Here is an 18,071-nt window from a genome sequence, read left to right as displayed (position 1 = left end):
AGCCTAGGCTGCAGGGGACTGGTTACATTCAGGTTGAAACGGATGAAGTCCCTGGAGGATCCTACCTAGGCTTGGCTGTTGGAATCCACTGGCTCCCGCAGGGAAGCCAGCTGGCTCTGAGCCACTCACAAGCTGAGACCCTCGATCCTGCCTGGGACCTTTAGCTGGGTCCTGGGGGGGCCGCCTACAGGAAACTCCACATTCAGTGGCATTAATGCTCGGAGTTCCAGACCTCAGAGGGGACTTGGCTGCCTCCTCGCCCTGATGTTGGTTCTCCAGAGGAAGCTGGCCTAGCAGGGTCTCTGGTGGGACCCATCTCGCCGTGCGCCTCCCCGCGCTTCTCTTCCCCCGGGCGGAGGCCAGGCAGCTGGAGGCGCACGTTCCTTGCGGAGCCCCTTTCCGCCTTGGCCGCCCTCCTGCGGCCAGCCCCCCGTGGCAAAAGCCACCGGGCTTCCAACGCCCAGGCCGCGCCCGCCTCTTGCCCACGCCTCGGCCGGGCGGCGAGCAGCGGCCTCCTCGCAAGCGGCGACTTTCTGCTCACCTCCCGCCGGCGCAGGTGCAGCGGCTCGCAAGTCCTGCCGTCCGCCTCGCCTCCACCGCCGCGCCCGGAGTCTTCTGTCGACGCGGGGCTCCGAGTCAGGCAGGCAGGCGAGCAGGGCCAGGGCCGGGCGTCATGGGCTGGCGGTGGGCGCTGCCGGAGCCCCTGAGCGCGGCGCAGCTGAGGCGCCTGGAGCAGCACCGCTATAGCGCGTCCGGGCGCTCGCTGCTGGAGCCGCCGCTGCAGCTCTACTGGGCCTGGCTGGTGGAGCGCGCGCCCCTCTGGCTGGCCCCCAACGCCATCACCCTGGGCGGCTTCGTCGTCAACCTGCTGCCCACCCTGCTGCTCTTCGCCTACTGCCCCAGCGCCACCGAGGAGGTACCCGCCGGAGAGGGGGGGGGGAGGGGGGACGTTCAGGACTCCTACGTCAAAGGTATTGCTTTAATCAAACCATAGTCATTACTCAGAAAGCCTAATTTGGCCATGGTGATCCATATGGAGAAGACTTTTAGCTTGAGGGAACGGATGGATCCTGGCCTGCAGTTGGACGTTCCGGTCTCCTATAGCACAGGTATTTTTTAAATCAACGATAGCCATTCCTCAAAAAGCATAATATGGCACAGTAATCCATGCAGTGATTATGTTCAGTTTAGGTTCCCGTAATGAGGCTTTTCCCCCTTCAAGGATTGCTACCTTGTCGTGGCAAGGGGGCTTGCGTAGCTCAGTGAAGCTATGAGCTATGCCATGCAGGGCCACCCAAGATGGAGAGGTCATAGCAGAGAGCTCTGACAAAAGGTGACCCACTGGAGAAGGAAATGGCAAATCACTCCAGTATCTTTGCAATGAAAACTTTATGGAGATGACAGGACAGAACATCGACATTTTAGGAATCAGTGAACTAAAATGGACAGGAATGGGTGAATTTAATTCAGATGACCATCAGGTATACTACTGTGGACAAGAATCTCGCAGAAGAAATGGAGTAGCCTTCATAATCAATAAGAGAGTAGGAAAAGCAGTCTTGGGATACAATCCCCAAAACGACAGGATGATCTCAGTTCGAATCCAAGGCAAACCTTTCAACATCACAATAATCCAGGTCTACTGCTGCTGAAGAGCATGAAGTTAACCAGTTCTATGAAGCCCTACAACACCTTCTAGAAGCAACGCCCAAAAATGATGTGCTTATCATCATGGGGGATTGGAATAATAAGTAGGAAGCCAAAAGATAACCGGGATAACAGGCAAGTTTGGCCTTGGAGTACAAAATGAAGCAGGGCACAGGCTGGTAGAATTTTGTCAGGAGAATACAGTGGTCATAGCAAACACTCTTTTCCAGCAACCCAAGAGACGACTCTACACATGGACATCACCAGACGGTCAACACAGAAATCAGATTGACTATGTGCTCTGCAGCCAAAGATGGAAAAGTTCTATACAGTCAGTAAAAACAAGACCAGGAGCTATTGTGGTTCAGATCATTAGCTTCTTGTTGCAAAATTTGTTTGTTTGCTTGTTTGTTTGTTTGTTTGTTTATTTATTTGTACCGCCCTTCCCTACGGCTCTGGGTGGCTTACATAAAACATTTTGGAACATTCACATAGAACACTATCAAAATCAATATAACAGTATAACAATAACAACAACACATCAACTGGAACAATGAGAACGGCACTTCAACAATAACTTGACAATCCCTCACTAGGTTTGGGAGGCATCTGTAGATGTTATGGGTCAGTCAGCCCCACCAAATGCCTGGTGAAAGAGCTCCTTCTTGCAGGCCCTGCGGAATTGTGGATGTTCCGGCAGGGTCCTGATCTCTTTGGGGAGCTCATTCCACCAGGTGGGGGCCAGGACTGAAAAGGTTCAGTGTGCCTCTTTAGGTCCAGGGATCTGTAGCCAGTTGGAGGTGGCGGAGCGTAGAGCTCTTCTGGGGGTATAGGCTGGGAGAGAGCTCTCTGCAAATGAGAGCCAATCAGTTCAAATTGCATGAAGACAACTACCCACCTGATTGGCCCTCCCTGCAGGTGTGCTGCCAATAGGGAGAGAGCAGTCTGCCTCTGAGGGCAATCAGTTGAAACTTCACTTTGCCAGTGAGGGCCAATCAGTTAAAATTGTGTGCAGACTCCCTACCTCACTGGCCCTCTCTTGGGAGAGAGCACTTTGCTTGCAGGCAACTTACTCCTTAACAGATTGGCCCAATAGGGAGAGAGTTGGTTCTTATGTGCCGTTTTTCCCTACCCGAAGGAGGCTCAAAGCGGCTTATAGTCACCTTCCCATTCCTCTCCCCACAACAGACACCCTGTGGGGTGGGTGAGGCTGAGAGAGCCCTGATATCACTGCTCGGTCAGAACAGTTTTATCAGTGCCGTGGCCAGCCCAAGGTCACCCAGCTGGCTGCATGTGGGGGAGCGCAGAATCGAACCTTGCATGCCAGATTAAAAGTCCACACTCCTAACCACTACACCAAACTAGCTCTCCTTGAATAAATCTTGAATAAATCTTTGCTGGTCTTAAAAGTGCTATTGGACTACATTGTTGTGGTGCTACTTCAGACCAAAATGGCTACCACTTGAATCTATGATCAGTGATAAATTAATTGGACCTCAAGTCTGCCAGCAGTATTTAGTTGAGCTATAATGGTAACCACCGTCATCATCCAGGGAGGCAATATACTCTGAACTATAATGAATGGAGTTTACATAGGATTCCTAGGAGGGCTGTCATCAAACTCTGCTGTATCAAGTGCTCGCTGAACATAGCCCAGACTCCAACCTTACACATCTGTAAACTGCTCCGCGGGAGCGTTAGAAATAAAGCGCTAAGTGCAATGTGGGAGCACTCTGCCAATGAGGGCTAATTATGTGGCTTTTCTGTCCTCTTCTCCCTGCTGCTTGCCAGGTAGAAGAAGTGCTGGCCTCTCTGAAAAACCTTGTTGCTGTTCTGTTGCCCCATGCTCAGCTTCTTCTCGTCCTACATCTCCCCCAGGCGATGAAGGGAAGCTGCTCCCTTTGTCTCCTATGTTCATCTCAGGTTGCAGCTTTCTGCTAGAAGGTAACAGATGAGCTGCCAGGAAGGCAGAGATAATCAGTATTTGAAAAAAACAGAATACCAAGGGACAGACAGAATGCAATTAATGTCTTAATGTAGCCCAGTGAGTCAAGAATTTGGTCTGACAGTCCAAAGGAGCCGTTTATTTATTATTTATTATATTGATATACCGCCCTTCCCGATGGCTCAGGGCAGTTCACATAATACAGAAATGGTACAGATAATTTAGTTTAACAATGATACAGTGATAATGACAAACAACATAGTGGAATAATATAAAAACACGTAGAATATTAAATCAACACATACTGGTAGCCCAGTGGATTAGGTGGAGTTGTAGTGAGTGCCATAGGAGGGAGGCTCAGGGGGAGGGCCCATTGGAAATGGTGGTTGAGGGCAATCTCAACCAAATGCCTGGTGGAGGAGCTCCCTTTTGCATCAAGCAGTCCAAGCAGAAGGAGTAATTCCATACCCCAGGCCTGAAGTTAATATAGGCTGCCTCTCAGTCTCCACTCTATGATGACTCACAGTCTTCTGCAATCAGCAACTGTTTTGCTAGTGTGGTGGGGTGGCTTTCAGACTGAAGCTCTCTTTCAGTACATAGCTGGCATTGCTTAATTCAGTGGTCCCCAACCTTTTGGAGGCTGGGGACCGGCAGGGCAACTGCCCGCCTGTGCCCGCCGCGCAATGCGCAGGCGCGGCCCTGATTCCCTCTCCCCCCCTCCCGCAGTAAGAAGCTTCCCGGTTTGCAAGTTTGCGGCCTGGGAAGTTTTTTACTGCGGGGGGGGGGCCGGGAGAGGGAGCCGCGGCCCGGCGCCATGGCCTTCGCGGCCCGGCAGCGGGCCGCGGCCTGCGGCCCGCGGGTTGGGGACCACTGGCTCAATTGGCTCATGTGAGCCAGGTAGACTGATAAGGGAGGGAGCTGCAATTAGAGGCCGGGCAGAGGAATAAGGAGCTCCTGAAACATCTTTGGAATATAAACCCTGGTTTGTCTGCAACTTCGTTCCCTCCTGCTGGTCAGAGCTCAGGTGAAGCTGGGAGCCCCTGGCAAGGCTTCCTCTACCAACCTTCCTTACCAACCTCCAAGGAGTGCGAATGCTGGTAGGGGCTCATGGAATTGTAGTCCATGGACATCTGGAGGGCCGTAGTTTGACTACCCCTGCTCTAGTGGCTCAATGAATTCTGCTTTGTGAGTTTGTTTTTAAACGACTATTCTGCGCATGCTGCTAACCAAATGTTTCAGCCATTGGTTAAATGGTGCCAAAATGGATTCTCTTTTTGTATTTCTTTCAGGCTCCTCCTTGGGTCCTCTTTTCATGTGCATTAGGAGTCTTCATTTTCCAGTCACTGGATGCTATTGATGGGAAACAAGCCAGAAGAACCAACAGCAGTTCTCCTTTGGGGGAACTCTTTGACCATGGCTGTGATTCTGTTTCCATAGGTAACTACAAAACAATTATTTTTGTTAATTTAGTGTACAGGTATGCAGAAAAAGCCATGAACAGAAATTTGCAAACACCTTTAAAAGGGGGGGAAATATATGCTTTTTAAGGATATTGATAAGCTTAGTGCTGCATGTGTAGTATTAGGGTGTAGGATAGGTTCAGGGCATTACCACACATTGAAAAAAATAGCATTTCACCACCGTAATGGTGTAGCAGTAAATATTATCGAGCCTCCATCCATTCCTCACCTTCTTGCTGTGTCGCATCCATCTATCACCTTTTCGTGCTTCTTACACTTCACATTGCCTGCTGGAAATGCGGAAGAGAGCAATGTGCTTTACACGCCTGTCGTCTATCACCTGTCAATCAATCCTGGCAACCAATCCCCTTCTCAATGTTTTAAAGTGCCATAATGCATGCTAATTTTTAAAAAATTCAATACTTCTCCATTGAAATGTCTATGCATCTAATCATAGATGCATAGTGCTTTTTTATTGCCACCCCTTATGGAATCACAAGTTTTGATATTTTTTAAAGAAAATCTCATTCCTGATTTTTTTTTGTTGGGGGGGGGGACTTTAGAGAGGCATGCTTTGTGTGACAACTTTGGCTTTGCCTGAACGCCTGTACAGCTATTTGTTGCTCCAGTTCGCTTAAAAAAATAAATCCCATCCTCGGGAGAAGGAAGGTGGGTGTGAGGGTGGGACATTGGAGGCAGAGATAGCACTTCTTTGCCTCCACACATTTCTTTTGTTGTTGGCCTGCTGGTTGCTCTCCTCTAGCTGGCACTTTTTAGGTTGGGGAATCCACTTTATGCAATTCCCCAACTAGCGTTTTAAAATGGAGGAGGTAGCCAGCTGTTTGCTGCCTGGGAGCTGGATGTTGGCAGTGTCATACAGAATGGCTGGAATATAACAACTACCTAAAGTAAGGATTTTACTACAGTTAACAGGTGCATAAAGGCCCTCAGTTTAGTTAACTTTCTCTTCCTGAGTGTACTACCATAGGAAATTTTACCCCTCCCCCCGCCCCCGCCCCCAGTTTTCAGCAAAATGACGTTAGGTTCTCAGATTACCTGAAGTTGTTCTTTGCCACTTGCTGCTCTTGGGAGCCATTTCCATGGCTGAGCAATGCACTGCCATGCCCACATGCTCTTGGGAGTAGAGTTGTAAAATTTATAGACATTTGGAAGCTATGGAGTGAGGGTTACAGAAAAATAACATTGAGGGGGGAACTGAAATACTTTAATACTTCCTTATTAAACCTTCTCATGTCTTATTGCTTCAGTTGCTTATTGCATTTCTAAGAGAGCGCCTACCTATCCGACAGAGAGCCCTGCAATGGGCAAAGTCAAACCAGCTAGTGGTTCCCAGCTCTTAAGAAATATGGTTGACCTCAACCAGAGCCAGGGTTTTTCTGGCCCTGGCTCCTGCTTGGTGGAATGAGCTCCCTAGTGAGCTTCATCTTGCAGGCCCTGCTCAAGTTCCTGCAGGGTCCTGTGCAGGAACTTGAGCAGGGCCTGCAAGATGAAGCTCTTCCACCAAGCTTATGGTTGGGGCCAGCAATGATACCATTGATCAAGGCCTCCTCCATTTTTCCCTGTATTCCTTGCCCCCCTGTTTCCCCCCATTTGGGGGCTAGTGGTTTAAATTTTTTAAACTGATTTTATAATTAACTGCATTTTATTGACTTCCATTGTAATTGTATGTTTGTGGGTTTTATATAGTGACAATACAACATTTGTGTCCAATGAATTGCACACCAAAGCTCACGCCTTGAATAAATCTTTGTTGGTCTTAAAAGTGCTATTGAACTCAAATTTTGTTATACTACTTTAGACCAACATGGCTTTCCACTTGATTCTATATTGTGTTACTGATTAATGCCATGTTGTAAGCTGCCCCAAGGCATTCAATCAAGAAGGAAGGGCTGTAGAAGACCCAGAATTAATTAATTAATAGCATGTAGTGCACAATTTTACCTTAATTATTATAACTAGACCTTGTCTCTCAATTTATGTCTTAATAGTGCTTTGCTTTCATCATCCTGTAATCAGAGCTATGACTACAGCCAATAGAGAGTTGGGCCCTGTACTACCTCGGCATGTGTCTTTGCTGAGAGAAAGCAAAACAAAAACAAAAAAGAAGAAAATATAAAAAATAGATAACTAAAAAAGAAAATCCCATACTGTCATGGTAGGACTACCAGCATGTTTGGCTAAGCTTTACAGAATTTAAGTTAAGCTTTACAGAATTAAAAACAATGAATTCTTCAGTAGTCTTCCATAAAAATTTTCATACTGTTCATGTGACCAAATAAAATCTTCAACAATAACTCCAGTAGAGAAAATACTTCATAGACATTTTTCAACCGTTTCCCAATTTCTCTGAGAAAATGAGGGGAGGGAATCCATGGAAGAATTTCCCCCCTGATTTCAATCGCCACATTTCACATTCCTTGGGACTTCATGCCTAAGTATATTTGTGGGATGTTTGCTTTTAGCTGCCTTTCTGTGTATTGGTAGGAAATAGGCTAAACTGCGTGTCTTAGACATGGGCACAGTGAAAAGAAGGTAGCAGTATAGCATAAAGGCCAGGCAATGTTGACCCATGAGTTCTTGGAAAAGGAAATACAAGTTCTTGTGAATGGTTTATTTTACAGCTGAACCAGTTTCATAGCTGAATGGGATCTTAATGAGTCTCCCTGACAGTAATCTAGTGTTGAACCATAGTGTCACAGCCCCCCCCCCCCCCATTACGGGGCTGTTACTATGTCTGGCAGAGATGTACAATAAAATCAGAGTCCAGTAGCACCTTTAAGACCAACAAAGATTTATTCAGAGCGTGAGCGTTCGAGTGCAAGCACTCTTCCTCAGACCACTTGAAAGCTTGCACTCGAAAGCTCACGCTTTGTTGGTCTTAAAGGTGCTACTGGACTCTGATTTTATTGTGGTACTTCAGACCAGCATGGCTACCCACTTGAATCTGGCAGAGATGTGTGATGTTGGCAAAGATTCTCTCTGCACACATAATAGAGTAGCAATGATAGAGTAGTAAAGCCTTTTGGAAGGAGCTAGTTGCAGGTAAAAGCATATCCAACAAACTGTTTTATTTGACATATGCTGTTGCATAATTTATAGGCTTGATCTGTTAATTAAAATGAAGTGGTGAAATAATTCATTAAAGTGGGGGCTGCGTTATTCTGATAAAACGGCCGGCTGAGTATTACTTTCATTTTATTCCATTTATTGCACCATCATAAAGTGGTACTTGTTACATGTTTACAAATTTGGATATTTATATAACTAACTAAAACTGCTTGGATTTTTTTCAGTTCTCGTTTGTTTTGCGGTCTGTATAGCATTTCGGCTAGGAACAAATCCACACTGGCTGTTTTTCTTTTGCTTTCTTGGAAGTTTTCTAGTTTACTGTGCTTTCTGGCAAATCTATGTATTAGGCATGCAGAAGACTGGGAAGTAAGTGGATCTTTGCATGATGTGTTTGTGAGTGTTGCTTGAAAAACATTTGCCCTGGCTGTAAAACCTGAGTTTTGGATTTAATACTGGTCCAGTGGGGCACAAGGAAATACATTTTTGTCAACTAAAGCTCAACACAGGCATGGTGCTTGATAATAAGGGATGGAGACTTCTAGGCAGCGTTAGTAGAGAAAAAACGTTAAGCGCACAGTTGCTCTTTAGTCAGCCATGACTCACTAAACTAAGGGTCCTCAACCTTTTCGAGCCTGTGATCACCATTGGAATTCTGACATAGGGTGTTGGTTGCACCCACAAAATGGCTACCACCATAGATGGAGCCAACCACAAAATGTTGGTGAGGTCATATATAAGTCCAATGGTAATTCTTCAATACTTCTGACAGAAGCTCTGACAGGATGCCTTTTAAAATATATTGCTTTAAACTGTTTTGTTGCATGCACACAGCTTATTTTCAGTCATACAATGAACTTTCTTGTGCTACGGTGGCAACTGTTGTTCAAGTATCTTTTTAAAAATCTGCACAGGCAGTCCGAAGTACTGCTAGGTAAAACCCTTATCCGGCTTCCCTCATCCTCGAGAAGCTAAACCACGAGGCTGAGGGTGAAACTGTGCATTATTTCCCCGTATACTTGATGTTTTAATACCATATTTTTTTAAAATCCAGAATTCTGCATTGCTTCACAAACTTAAATTTTACCCAGAGTCCTGTATATCCAGTTTGTAGCCCTCTTAACTGTTGAATCCTATGTAGAGTTACTCTGGTTTAAGCTCATTGAAATGAGTGGGTTTGTTTGTCCTTCCATAACAGGAAGATTAATGATTGTTTTGGGAGAGGGAGATGCTTTTGCTGCTGTTTATTGTTATCTGTCAAGGCAGTGAGTTGCCTGAAGGGGTTTTTGCTTAGTTTGATTATTATTATTATTATTATTATTATTATTATTATTATTATTATTATTATTATTATTAGATTTATATCCCGCCTCTCCCTTGCGGCTCGTGGCAGGTATACATTGATACACAGGGCATGAAATTCTTGTTATGAACCAATCTTATCTCTTTTTCATTCTAGAATTGATATATCTGAAGGAGAGATAGCCGTAATAGTACTCTTTTTGTTAACTGCTTTTGGTGGAACAGCAATGTGGGACACCCAGGTAACGGAGCAGCAATCAGACTTCAAATATATTGTATATAATTCCTATGCAAAAATATTTCTGTTTAGTGGTTTCTTCTAATCCTTTGAATTTTGGACCTATTATCCATAAACCTAGGCCTGTTTTTCCCCCCATGTAATTCTAGTACTCCCCCCTCAGTGTTGTGATGTGTCATTCTGTGCATGAGTTTAGAAGTCCACAAAGGAAAAAGACCCCGTCTGCCATAAGCTGTCTGTCTTGACTCCGCAAGTCTTCTTAGCTTACCACAATGCTATGCACAGGAAATTTAATTTCATGATATTCTGAATTCTGTGTTTTAAGGCAGTGGTCGCCAACCCCCGGGCCGCAGCCCAGTGCCGCACCACAAAGGCCTCAGCACCGGGCCGCGGCTCCCTCTCCCCCCCCCCCCCCGCCCCCGGCCACAGTGAGAAGCTCGCTATGCGCGGACTTGTATTTTTTGATCAGCCAACAGAAAATATCTCTTCATTTAGCAAAACCTCAGAGTCATTAATACCAGTTTATTCAAGGCCTCACTGATTATTGTTTGTTCTGTATAATCCAGAATTGCCCTGTAGAAGCTTCAGAACAAGATTTCAGGCCCGTGGCATTAAGACTTAACCTTGTAAACCTTTTGATGTGGTAGGAGACCCCTTGGTCTTACAGGATATGACAGGTTGAGTCCATTGACGCCTTTAAGACCAGCAAAGTTTTATTCAAGGTATAAGCTTTCATGCGCATGTACACTTCCTCAGACACAATGAAATGGGAATGACCAGTGCATACACAGAGAGAGTGAGTAGTAAATTATCATACAGCACAATGAAGGTGTTTAACCAATTCAAAGACTAAATAGGAATAACATTATTCTATATGCTGATTTATTGCTCACCATCTACACTATATATTTGGACTGGTCATTCCCATTTCATTGACTGTGGGCACACGAAAGCTTTGTTATGTTCTTAGGTGGGAAGTCGTGTCCGACCCATCGCGACCCCATGGACAATGATCCTCCAGGACTTCCTGGAAACCTCAAAAGCTTACACCTTGACTAAAACTTTATTTGTCTTAAAGGTGTCATTGGACTCAACCTTTGCTCTCCTACTTCAGACCAACATGACTGCCCACTTGAAACTATGCGACTTGGTCTTGCCTCTCTTCTTCAGCTGCTCAGATGTCCAGAGAAATGGAGAGAGATAATACTAAAACCACACGATTTGAGGCTATAGGCCAGGGGGTAGCCAGACTGGGCTGCATGCTGGAAGGGGCTCATGGGAATTATAGTCCATTGATATCTGGAGAGCCACAGTTTGGCCACCCCTGATACAGGCAATCCACTCATCATCTGTTGACAGGCTGTTTCCTATACATTCTTAGAGCAGATGCCATATAGTTCACAGTTGCCTGCATTGTTCCTTGGAATTAAATCATAGCATAGCATGCTAGAATAATTGCATATTCATGAATTTAAATTACACTGAATTTTTTCCAGAAGATGGGATGAAAGGAAGAGAGTCACTTTTGGACATACAGGTGTCCTCTATAATAATAAGCATTCTCTCAGAACAGATGTATCCAGCTGGTTCATATGCTCAGTGATCATGGCTCGTAGCAGAATTGCTTGAGTTCACATTACTCAGATTTTTGAATGCTATTTATTCAGCCTGATTGTTCTCTTCAGCTGCAGTTAAGCAAGCAAAAGCTTGAGGAGCTGCAGTTGTATTAGTGCTCTCTGTTGAAGCCGTTCCTTCTCTGCTCCTCCTGCCTTAACACTTCTTACACCTCATTCCTTAACTGCAGTCTCATCTTTCCGACTCCATCTTCAGCTTTTTGTATGGTACCACTATACCAAACAATTTACTTATTTATATTTTTATACTGCCATTCCAAATGGGTCTGGGCAGTTTACATAGAACGTCACAGAGTAATTACATGGAATGTTGTAACAAATACATCAAGTACAACAATAATAATGTAACACATCAAGCAGAACAATATTTTAACAGGAACAGTAAAACTGACAAAGCCTTGGTTAGGTCGCATTGTTTGGTAATGGAAGGGGATGTCTGGGGGGGGGGGACCAGCAGATGTTTTGGGGTCAAGGAAATGCCTGGTGGAGGAGCTCCCTTTTGCAGGCCCTGCAAAATTGTGGGAGTTCGGTCAGGGCCCTGATCTCTTCAGGGAGCTCATTCCACCAAGTGGGGGCTCTGGCCCTCGTTGAGGTCCGACATGCTTCTCTGGAGTCAGGGATCTTTTGGGGGTATAGGCAAGGAGGCGGTCTCTCAGATATACTGGTCCTTGAAGGTGATTACCAAAAGCTTAAGCTTAATCCAGAATTCAACTGGGAGCCAACCAAGTTGTTGGAGTACCAGCCGGATGTGGGATCTCCATGTATTGGTGAGAATCCTGGCTTTCTTAGAATGTTCAAGCACTGATGCCCATTATTCAGTCCTATGAGACATCGCAGCATTAAGCAAGGGGACAAAGGCTACCCTTTGTGCTGTCTATGTTGCAATAAATCATCAACTTTTGCTATTCTGTAGAAAAAAAAATATCTGCTTTACTCATAACCTTTTCTTCTTGCAATACTTCTGTTCTGGAACTACTACAGATCTTTAGGCTAGGCTGTCTTCTGAACCATAACCTGGTAGGTTACAGCCAATTCATTTTTTCCTCTTCTTTTAAATCCTCTGCTGCCTTCTGGAGGTTTCCTTGAAACTGCAATTGAGTTATAAAGGTAAATACTTTTGTTGATTAGCTGGATAATATGAATAATGCCATTTCATAGCATGATGGAATCTAAACCAAGCAGGCAGATGGTATTTGCATTTCCTATCTTACTCCTGTTGTGTAGCTGAAGGAACGATCCATTTTTTAAAGAGTTACAACTGGTTGGAATTAAAATTGTTGTTTAGACTCTGAATTGTAAATGCATTAATCAAATTACTATTTTGGTGGCATGAGTGTTGACTGTATTTGATTCAAGTCTAGGGGAAAAAAACACTTAGATAGTTCAAAAACGAACTTGTATTGTATAATATATTAAGTATCAACCAGTAATGCTTTTTTCATGGAAAGGTTCCTGTGCTGAACGTGAGTCTCAAGATGATTCTTGTGGCTGGATTTGCATGTGGAGCAGTAATCGCCAGTTACCACTATTTAAGTTTAATCTTCGGAGGAGGAATTGGGAAGAATGGTTCCACTATTGCAGTAAGCTATAGAACACAGTCTTCTGCACTTTCTTGTGTCATGTGTCATGAAGGGAGTTCATGGTCTGAGGAAGAGTGCTTGCACTCGAAAGCTCATGCCTTGAATAAATCTATGTTGGTCTTCAAGGTGCCATTGGACTCTGATTTTGCTTTATCGTGCTGCTTCAGACCAACACGGCTACCTACTTGAATCTATCCTTGTGTCACTGGTTTAACTAAACACTTGACTTGTTTGTTAGATATTTTTAATATGTCCTTATCTTACAGCTGTGATTAACCCTGAGTTGTAATAATGTTTGTTTACGAAATTGCTGTTTCAAGAATAGAATCTTAGAGTTGGAAGGGGCCATGCAGGCCATCTAGTCCAACTCCCTGCTCAATGCAGGATCAGCCTAAAGCATCCAGCATAAGTATCTGTCCAGGCAGTACTTGAAGACTGCCAGTGAGGGGGAGCTCACCACCTCCTTAAGCAGTCAATTCCACTCCTGAACATCTCTGACCGTGAACTTTTTACTCTAATATCTATCTGGTACCCATTCTACATATAGTTTAAAGCCATAGCTACAGGTCTCATTCTCTGCTGCAACAGGAAATGTTCTTTGCCCTCCTCCAAGTGACAACTTTTCAGATACTTAAAGAGAGCGATCATGTCGCCTCTCAACTTTCTCTTCTCCAGACAGAACATTTCTTTTCTCCAGGCTGAACGATAACATTACTAAATAGAACAGTAATACTGCAAAAGGCATTCAAACCTATATTATAACAAAGCTTTGCTGGGTATTTTCTGTATGCTTTTCAGGGAACAAGTGTTTTGTCACCAGGACTCCATATAGCATTAATTATTATTTTGGCACTAATGATCTATAAGAAGTCCACAACACATGTTTTTGAAAAGCATCCTTGCCTGTATGCCTTGACATTTGGATTCGTGTGTGCCAAGATCACACAAAAACTGGTGGTAAGTAGTACGGAGATCTCAACATTTAATATGTAGTACTGACTAAATTGTCATAGCAAGATAATAATATACATTAATCACTGTGAACATCCAAGAGTCATACAAGTGCTAAGTTATTTGGTAGTTAATAAAGATCTTTGTGGGCACTGCGTAAGGCTATGCTGTTGAGATTATTATTGTTATTATTAAAAATGTGAATCAAGGCCTACTGATTACTGTATTTGCTGGCGTATAAGACTACTTTCCCCCCCCTGAAAAAACATGCCTTCAAGTGGGGGGTGGGTCGTCCTATACGCCAGGTGCACTTCAGTTGGGATAGACATAGCTGCCTATAGTGGCCTCCAGATGCCCGCACACCTCATTCTACATTCCATCCAGTATCCAATCGTCTTATACGCCAGCAAATACGGTAGTTATGGATGAAAGTGAATGCCATGAACAGTTTCAGAGTACACTTTTGCTAATGTCAGTCTGAATACTAGGAATGGATGCAAGTTTGAAACTCTAGCCTTTAGACTTTTTTTTTTAAGCCTCCCTGGTGTATTCACCTTCATATTTCATTATACTAATTTCACTATAGTAATAAATTAACAGCATCATTCCAGAACAGAAAGTGAGACTTCTTTGAATAAATTCCTTGTGGTGGACATAAATATTGTTACAGTGATGGATCATTGACTGTCACTCACAATTTAAAATGGGATCTAAACAATGTACATGAAACTTAATCCAATATTTGATTTACAGGTAGCACATATAACAAAAAGTGAAATGATCCTGCCAGACACTGCATTTATTGGACCAGGCCTCCTATTTCTTAACCAGTATTGCGACGTTTTGATTGATGAATACGTAATTCTGTGGATAGCATTGGTGAGGCATTTTCCATTTAATTTGCATTGGCTATGTAAAATAAGGAAATTGTGCTTTCTTGAGGTTTTCCCTTGATTCAAGTAAGGTGACCAGATTGTTCCACTTTAGGAGGGACATCTGGGGGCACCTGGCAAATTGTACTTATGTTGAAATTTAAAATATATATATTACAATACTATTTTTGCGTTCTATGTGTTCTATGAAACTTTTTGTTGCTACATATAGACCAAATTTTTAATCAAGAACCCCCCCAGTCAATGGTGTCCCGCTTTACCAATGTTGAAATCTGGTCACCTTAATCTATAGTAATGCCAAAATCCTCAGCAGAAAACTGGGAGCTGTTTACTTACTGGCTTGCTTCTGTCATCAAGGCCAAAATGCTGAATGTCTTTCAAGCTTGTGTTTTCCAGTTCCCTATATTACTACTTATTTCATGATATAATAATCATAGTGTGCCATAATGCTGGATACAAGAAAATTGTGGTTACGGTAAACCACCAAATGTAATAGTCATCACAGCAGTGTTTGGATTGTGCCATAGTAAGTATACTGACAAAACCCAGCTTCTGAACGCAAGCTCAACAGCCTATTCTTGGTCTGTTCCTGACAGGTAGTAGGTTACCCCCCTCCCCAAATAAGTCTGTAGGAGCTAGGTACTGTGTATTTCTAAAAAAGATTTTAATGCATTGTGTCAGTGGGGTTTTGTCAGCAGCTCTGAAATACATATTTTACCCTGCGCAAGTGTCGGTCACAACAGGTGAGTTATAAATATGTGGGTCTGGATGAATTGGAATGATATTGTTAAATCCAGGTAATTTTTATTTGCCTAATCTTAACAGGGAGACGTAACTGCCAAAATATATACACACTGACTCCCAGTTTGTCCTGGGCACAATTCGATGTGATGATTTTGAACGTAAAAGCCCTATTTAGTTTGTGACCAACCTACCTGAAGGATCACCTGCTCCCAAACACTACGATCTTCTTCCTAGACCATTCCTTTGGGGGGGGCCTTGTCTTTTGAGATTAGTCAGGTGGCAAACTGGAGAGGGCCTTCTTGGCTGCAGCACCAAAGTTGTCGAACTTTCTCTCTAGAGAGATGTGCCTGTACCTTTCTGTTCCCATCTTCCGCCAGTGGGTGAAGACATTTTTGATCCCTCCTTCCTGCCCAATGTTTTAATTCTTACTTTTATTTTATTTTTTATTTAGTTCAGTTTTTTTGTTTTAATGATGTGTTTTTTGGGGGGAGGGATGACTTTAATGATTTTAAAATGTGATTTTATTATTATGCTTTAATTTGTTAGCCACATGGATGGCCCTTATGAGGGCAGAAAGGCAGGATAAAATGTTGTCAAAGAAAACACTGTTAGAGTTACCAGCATGTAATTCAGGGATTTGGGGATTCTCCACTGAGGTAGTCATGCCTTCCCACCCATTCCTTATTCATCCCTCCTCAGCCTGCAATGAATACATTTAGAAAGCTGCTCATCATAGGTGTAAGATGTAGACAAAAGGAATGGGGGGGGGGAGCCATAGGGGTTTGCACCTAATTCAACATATTTTAAAAGGGGGCAGGGAATCTCTGAGTTAAAGTCAGGCAACATAACATCAGTGCTAATTTCTGGCACAGATTTCTAATTGTAACTTTAACTATGAAGTAAAAGAGAGTTTAAGCACACCGAATTCATTTGTACAAAGCTGAACTCAATTTCTCAACTGCTTTCCCCCCTGTCTTTAGTTCATATCTTTGCTTGATTTGCTGAGATATTTCACTGGGCTGTGCATACAGATTGCTGCTCACCTTCGCATAGATGTCTTCAAAATCCCACCTCATCAAGCTCCTGAACAGGTTCAAAACCATAATGAGTGACTTGTAGCTGATGGTGAAGAGGAGGAGCAGTTAGGGAGAAATTGTGTATTGTGGAAAGTACCTTTATTCAGGAATACAGATGTTGTGGAAATTGTGCATGAGAGGTCATAAAATTTGCTTCCTAAGTCAATGCAAATACCCTGTGAGGACACAAAATAATTGAGAGGGACTTCTGCCAAGTAGTTAATCCTTGACTGGCAGATTTCTGGCAGTTGTCATTGGACAACTATGAATTTCTTAGAAGGTAATTCAATTAATTATAGATGTAATATTGCACAACATATTTTTAATGATAGATAGATGTAAATATCTATTCCACAGTTTATTGCTTCCAATAGCACCTTTAGGACCCACAAAGATTTATTCAAGGCATGAGCTTTCGAGTGCATGCACTCTTCCTCAGACTAAATGAACAACCAGAATAAGGGCAAAATAAATCATGGCAAATTAGTAAACTGTCATACTATCCAAATTAAGCCGTATGATGCCATGATAATTCTCTGCTAAAACAGCTAATCAGTCCTTTTGAGTTCAGTTGTAGTTCACAAAAACATTGGAATAAGAAAACTGTGCATGTACATGTTAGTAATTAATAGCAGACACTTTCCCAGTTGTGAAAAGAAATAATTAAGAGACTAGCCCCATCCATCACCCAAGCGTGGAACATCCCTGCAAGTGACAAGCTGTGCTGGCAACTATCTTGTCCTGAGACCAGAGAGTCAGAATTACATTACATATTACAAACATCACATTACAGTCACATTATCTGAAATAAAATAAATTAAAAAGAAGAGGGGATTGTAAGGAATGTGGATATGAGAGTTGAATGAGGTTAGCATGCATAGTGAGATAAAATACCTGTCCTTTTTGTGTCCAGGGTTTTTAGTATTGTAATAACTTGCATTTCTGCAGTCTCCTTTTCTTGTCTGTTCTCGAAGTTCCTTTGTAATAAAATAGCTACTTTGAGGTCCCTTGTTGAATGTCCTGGAAGGTTGAAGTGTTCCCCTACAGGTTTTACAATTTCGTTGTGCTACTTCAAAGCAACCCGGCTACCCACTTGAATCTACAGTTTATTGCTCTTAGCAATATATGGCTAGTGAAATGAAGTGCCTCTTCCCTTTTGGGGGGCCTTAATTTTCTGAACCTTTGTGCTTTTACTTTATTATTTTTTAATTTATTATTAGATTTATATACTGCCACTCCCAGCAATACAATACACAGAACATTTCATAATGGCCACTTTATCAATTTACATTTCACTTTTCTCTAGTGTTTTTTCACAAAATGCAGATGCTATAATCTGTATAGCAGTGGTCCCCAACCTTTTTGAGGCTGGGGACCGGCAGGGCAACTGCCCGCCCGCGCATGCCGCACATGCGCGGCCTAGCCACGCATGCGCAATGTGCGGCCCGGCCCTGATTCCCTCTCCCCGCTCTCCCGCAGTAAGAAGCTTCCCGGGCCGCAAGCTTGCGGTCTGG

At 43.5% G+C, this 18,071-nt stretch overlaps 1 protein-coding gene across 1 annotated transcript; it reads left to right on the top strand.

Annotated features, from left to right (window-relative positions):
- The first annotated feature begins 659 nt into the window (after window positions 1–659).
- On the top strand, window positions 660–17,499 carry LOC143839127 (cholinephosphotransferase 1-like). Its single transcript, XM_077340960.1, has 8 exons — window positions 660–916; window positions 4,882–5,029; window positions 8,367–8,508; window positions 9,599–9,683; window positions 12,762–12,893; window positions 13,692–13,850; window positions 14,598–14,723; window positions 16,462–17,499. The coding sequence occupies exons 1-8, from the start codon at window positions 674–676 to the stop codon at window positions 16,591–16,593; spliced, it is 1,167 nt and encodes a 388-aa protein (XP_077197075.1). The 5' UTR covers window positions 660–673; the 3' UTR covers window positions 16,594–17,499.
- Window positions 17,500–18,071: the final 572 nt, after the last annotated feature.

This window comes from Paroedura picta, chromosome 5 (assembly GCF_049243985.1).
Source record: "Paroedura picta isolate Pp20150507F chromosome 5, Ppicta_v3.0, whole genome shotgun sequence".
In the NCBI taxonomy this organism is placed as follows: domain Eukaryota; kingdom Metazoa; phylum Chordata; class Lepidosauria; order Squamata; family Gekkonidae; genus Paroedura; species Paroedura picta.
This window is presented reverse-complemented; position numbering and strand designations above follow the sequence as displayed.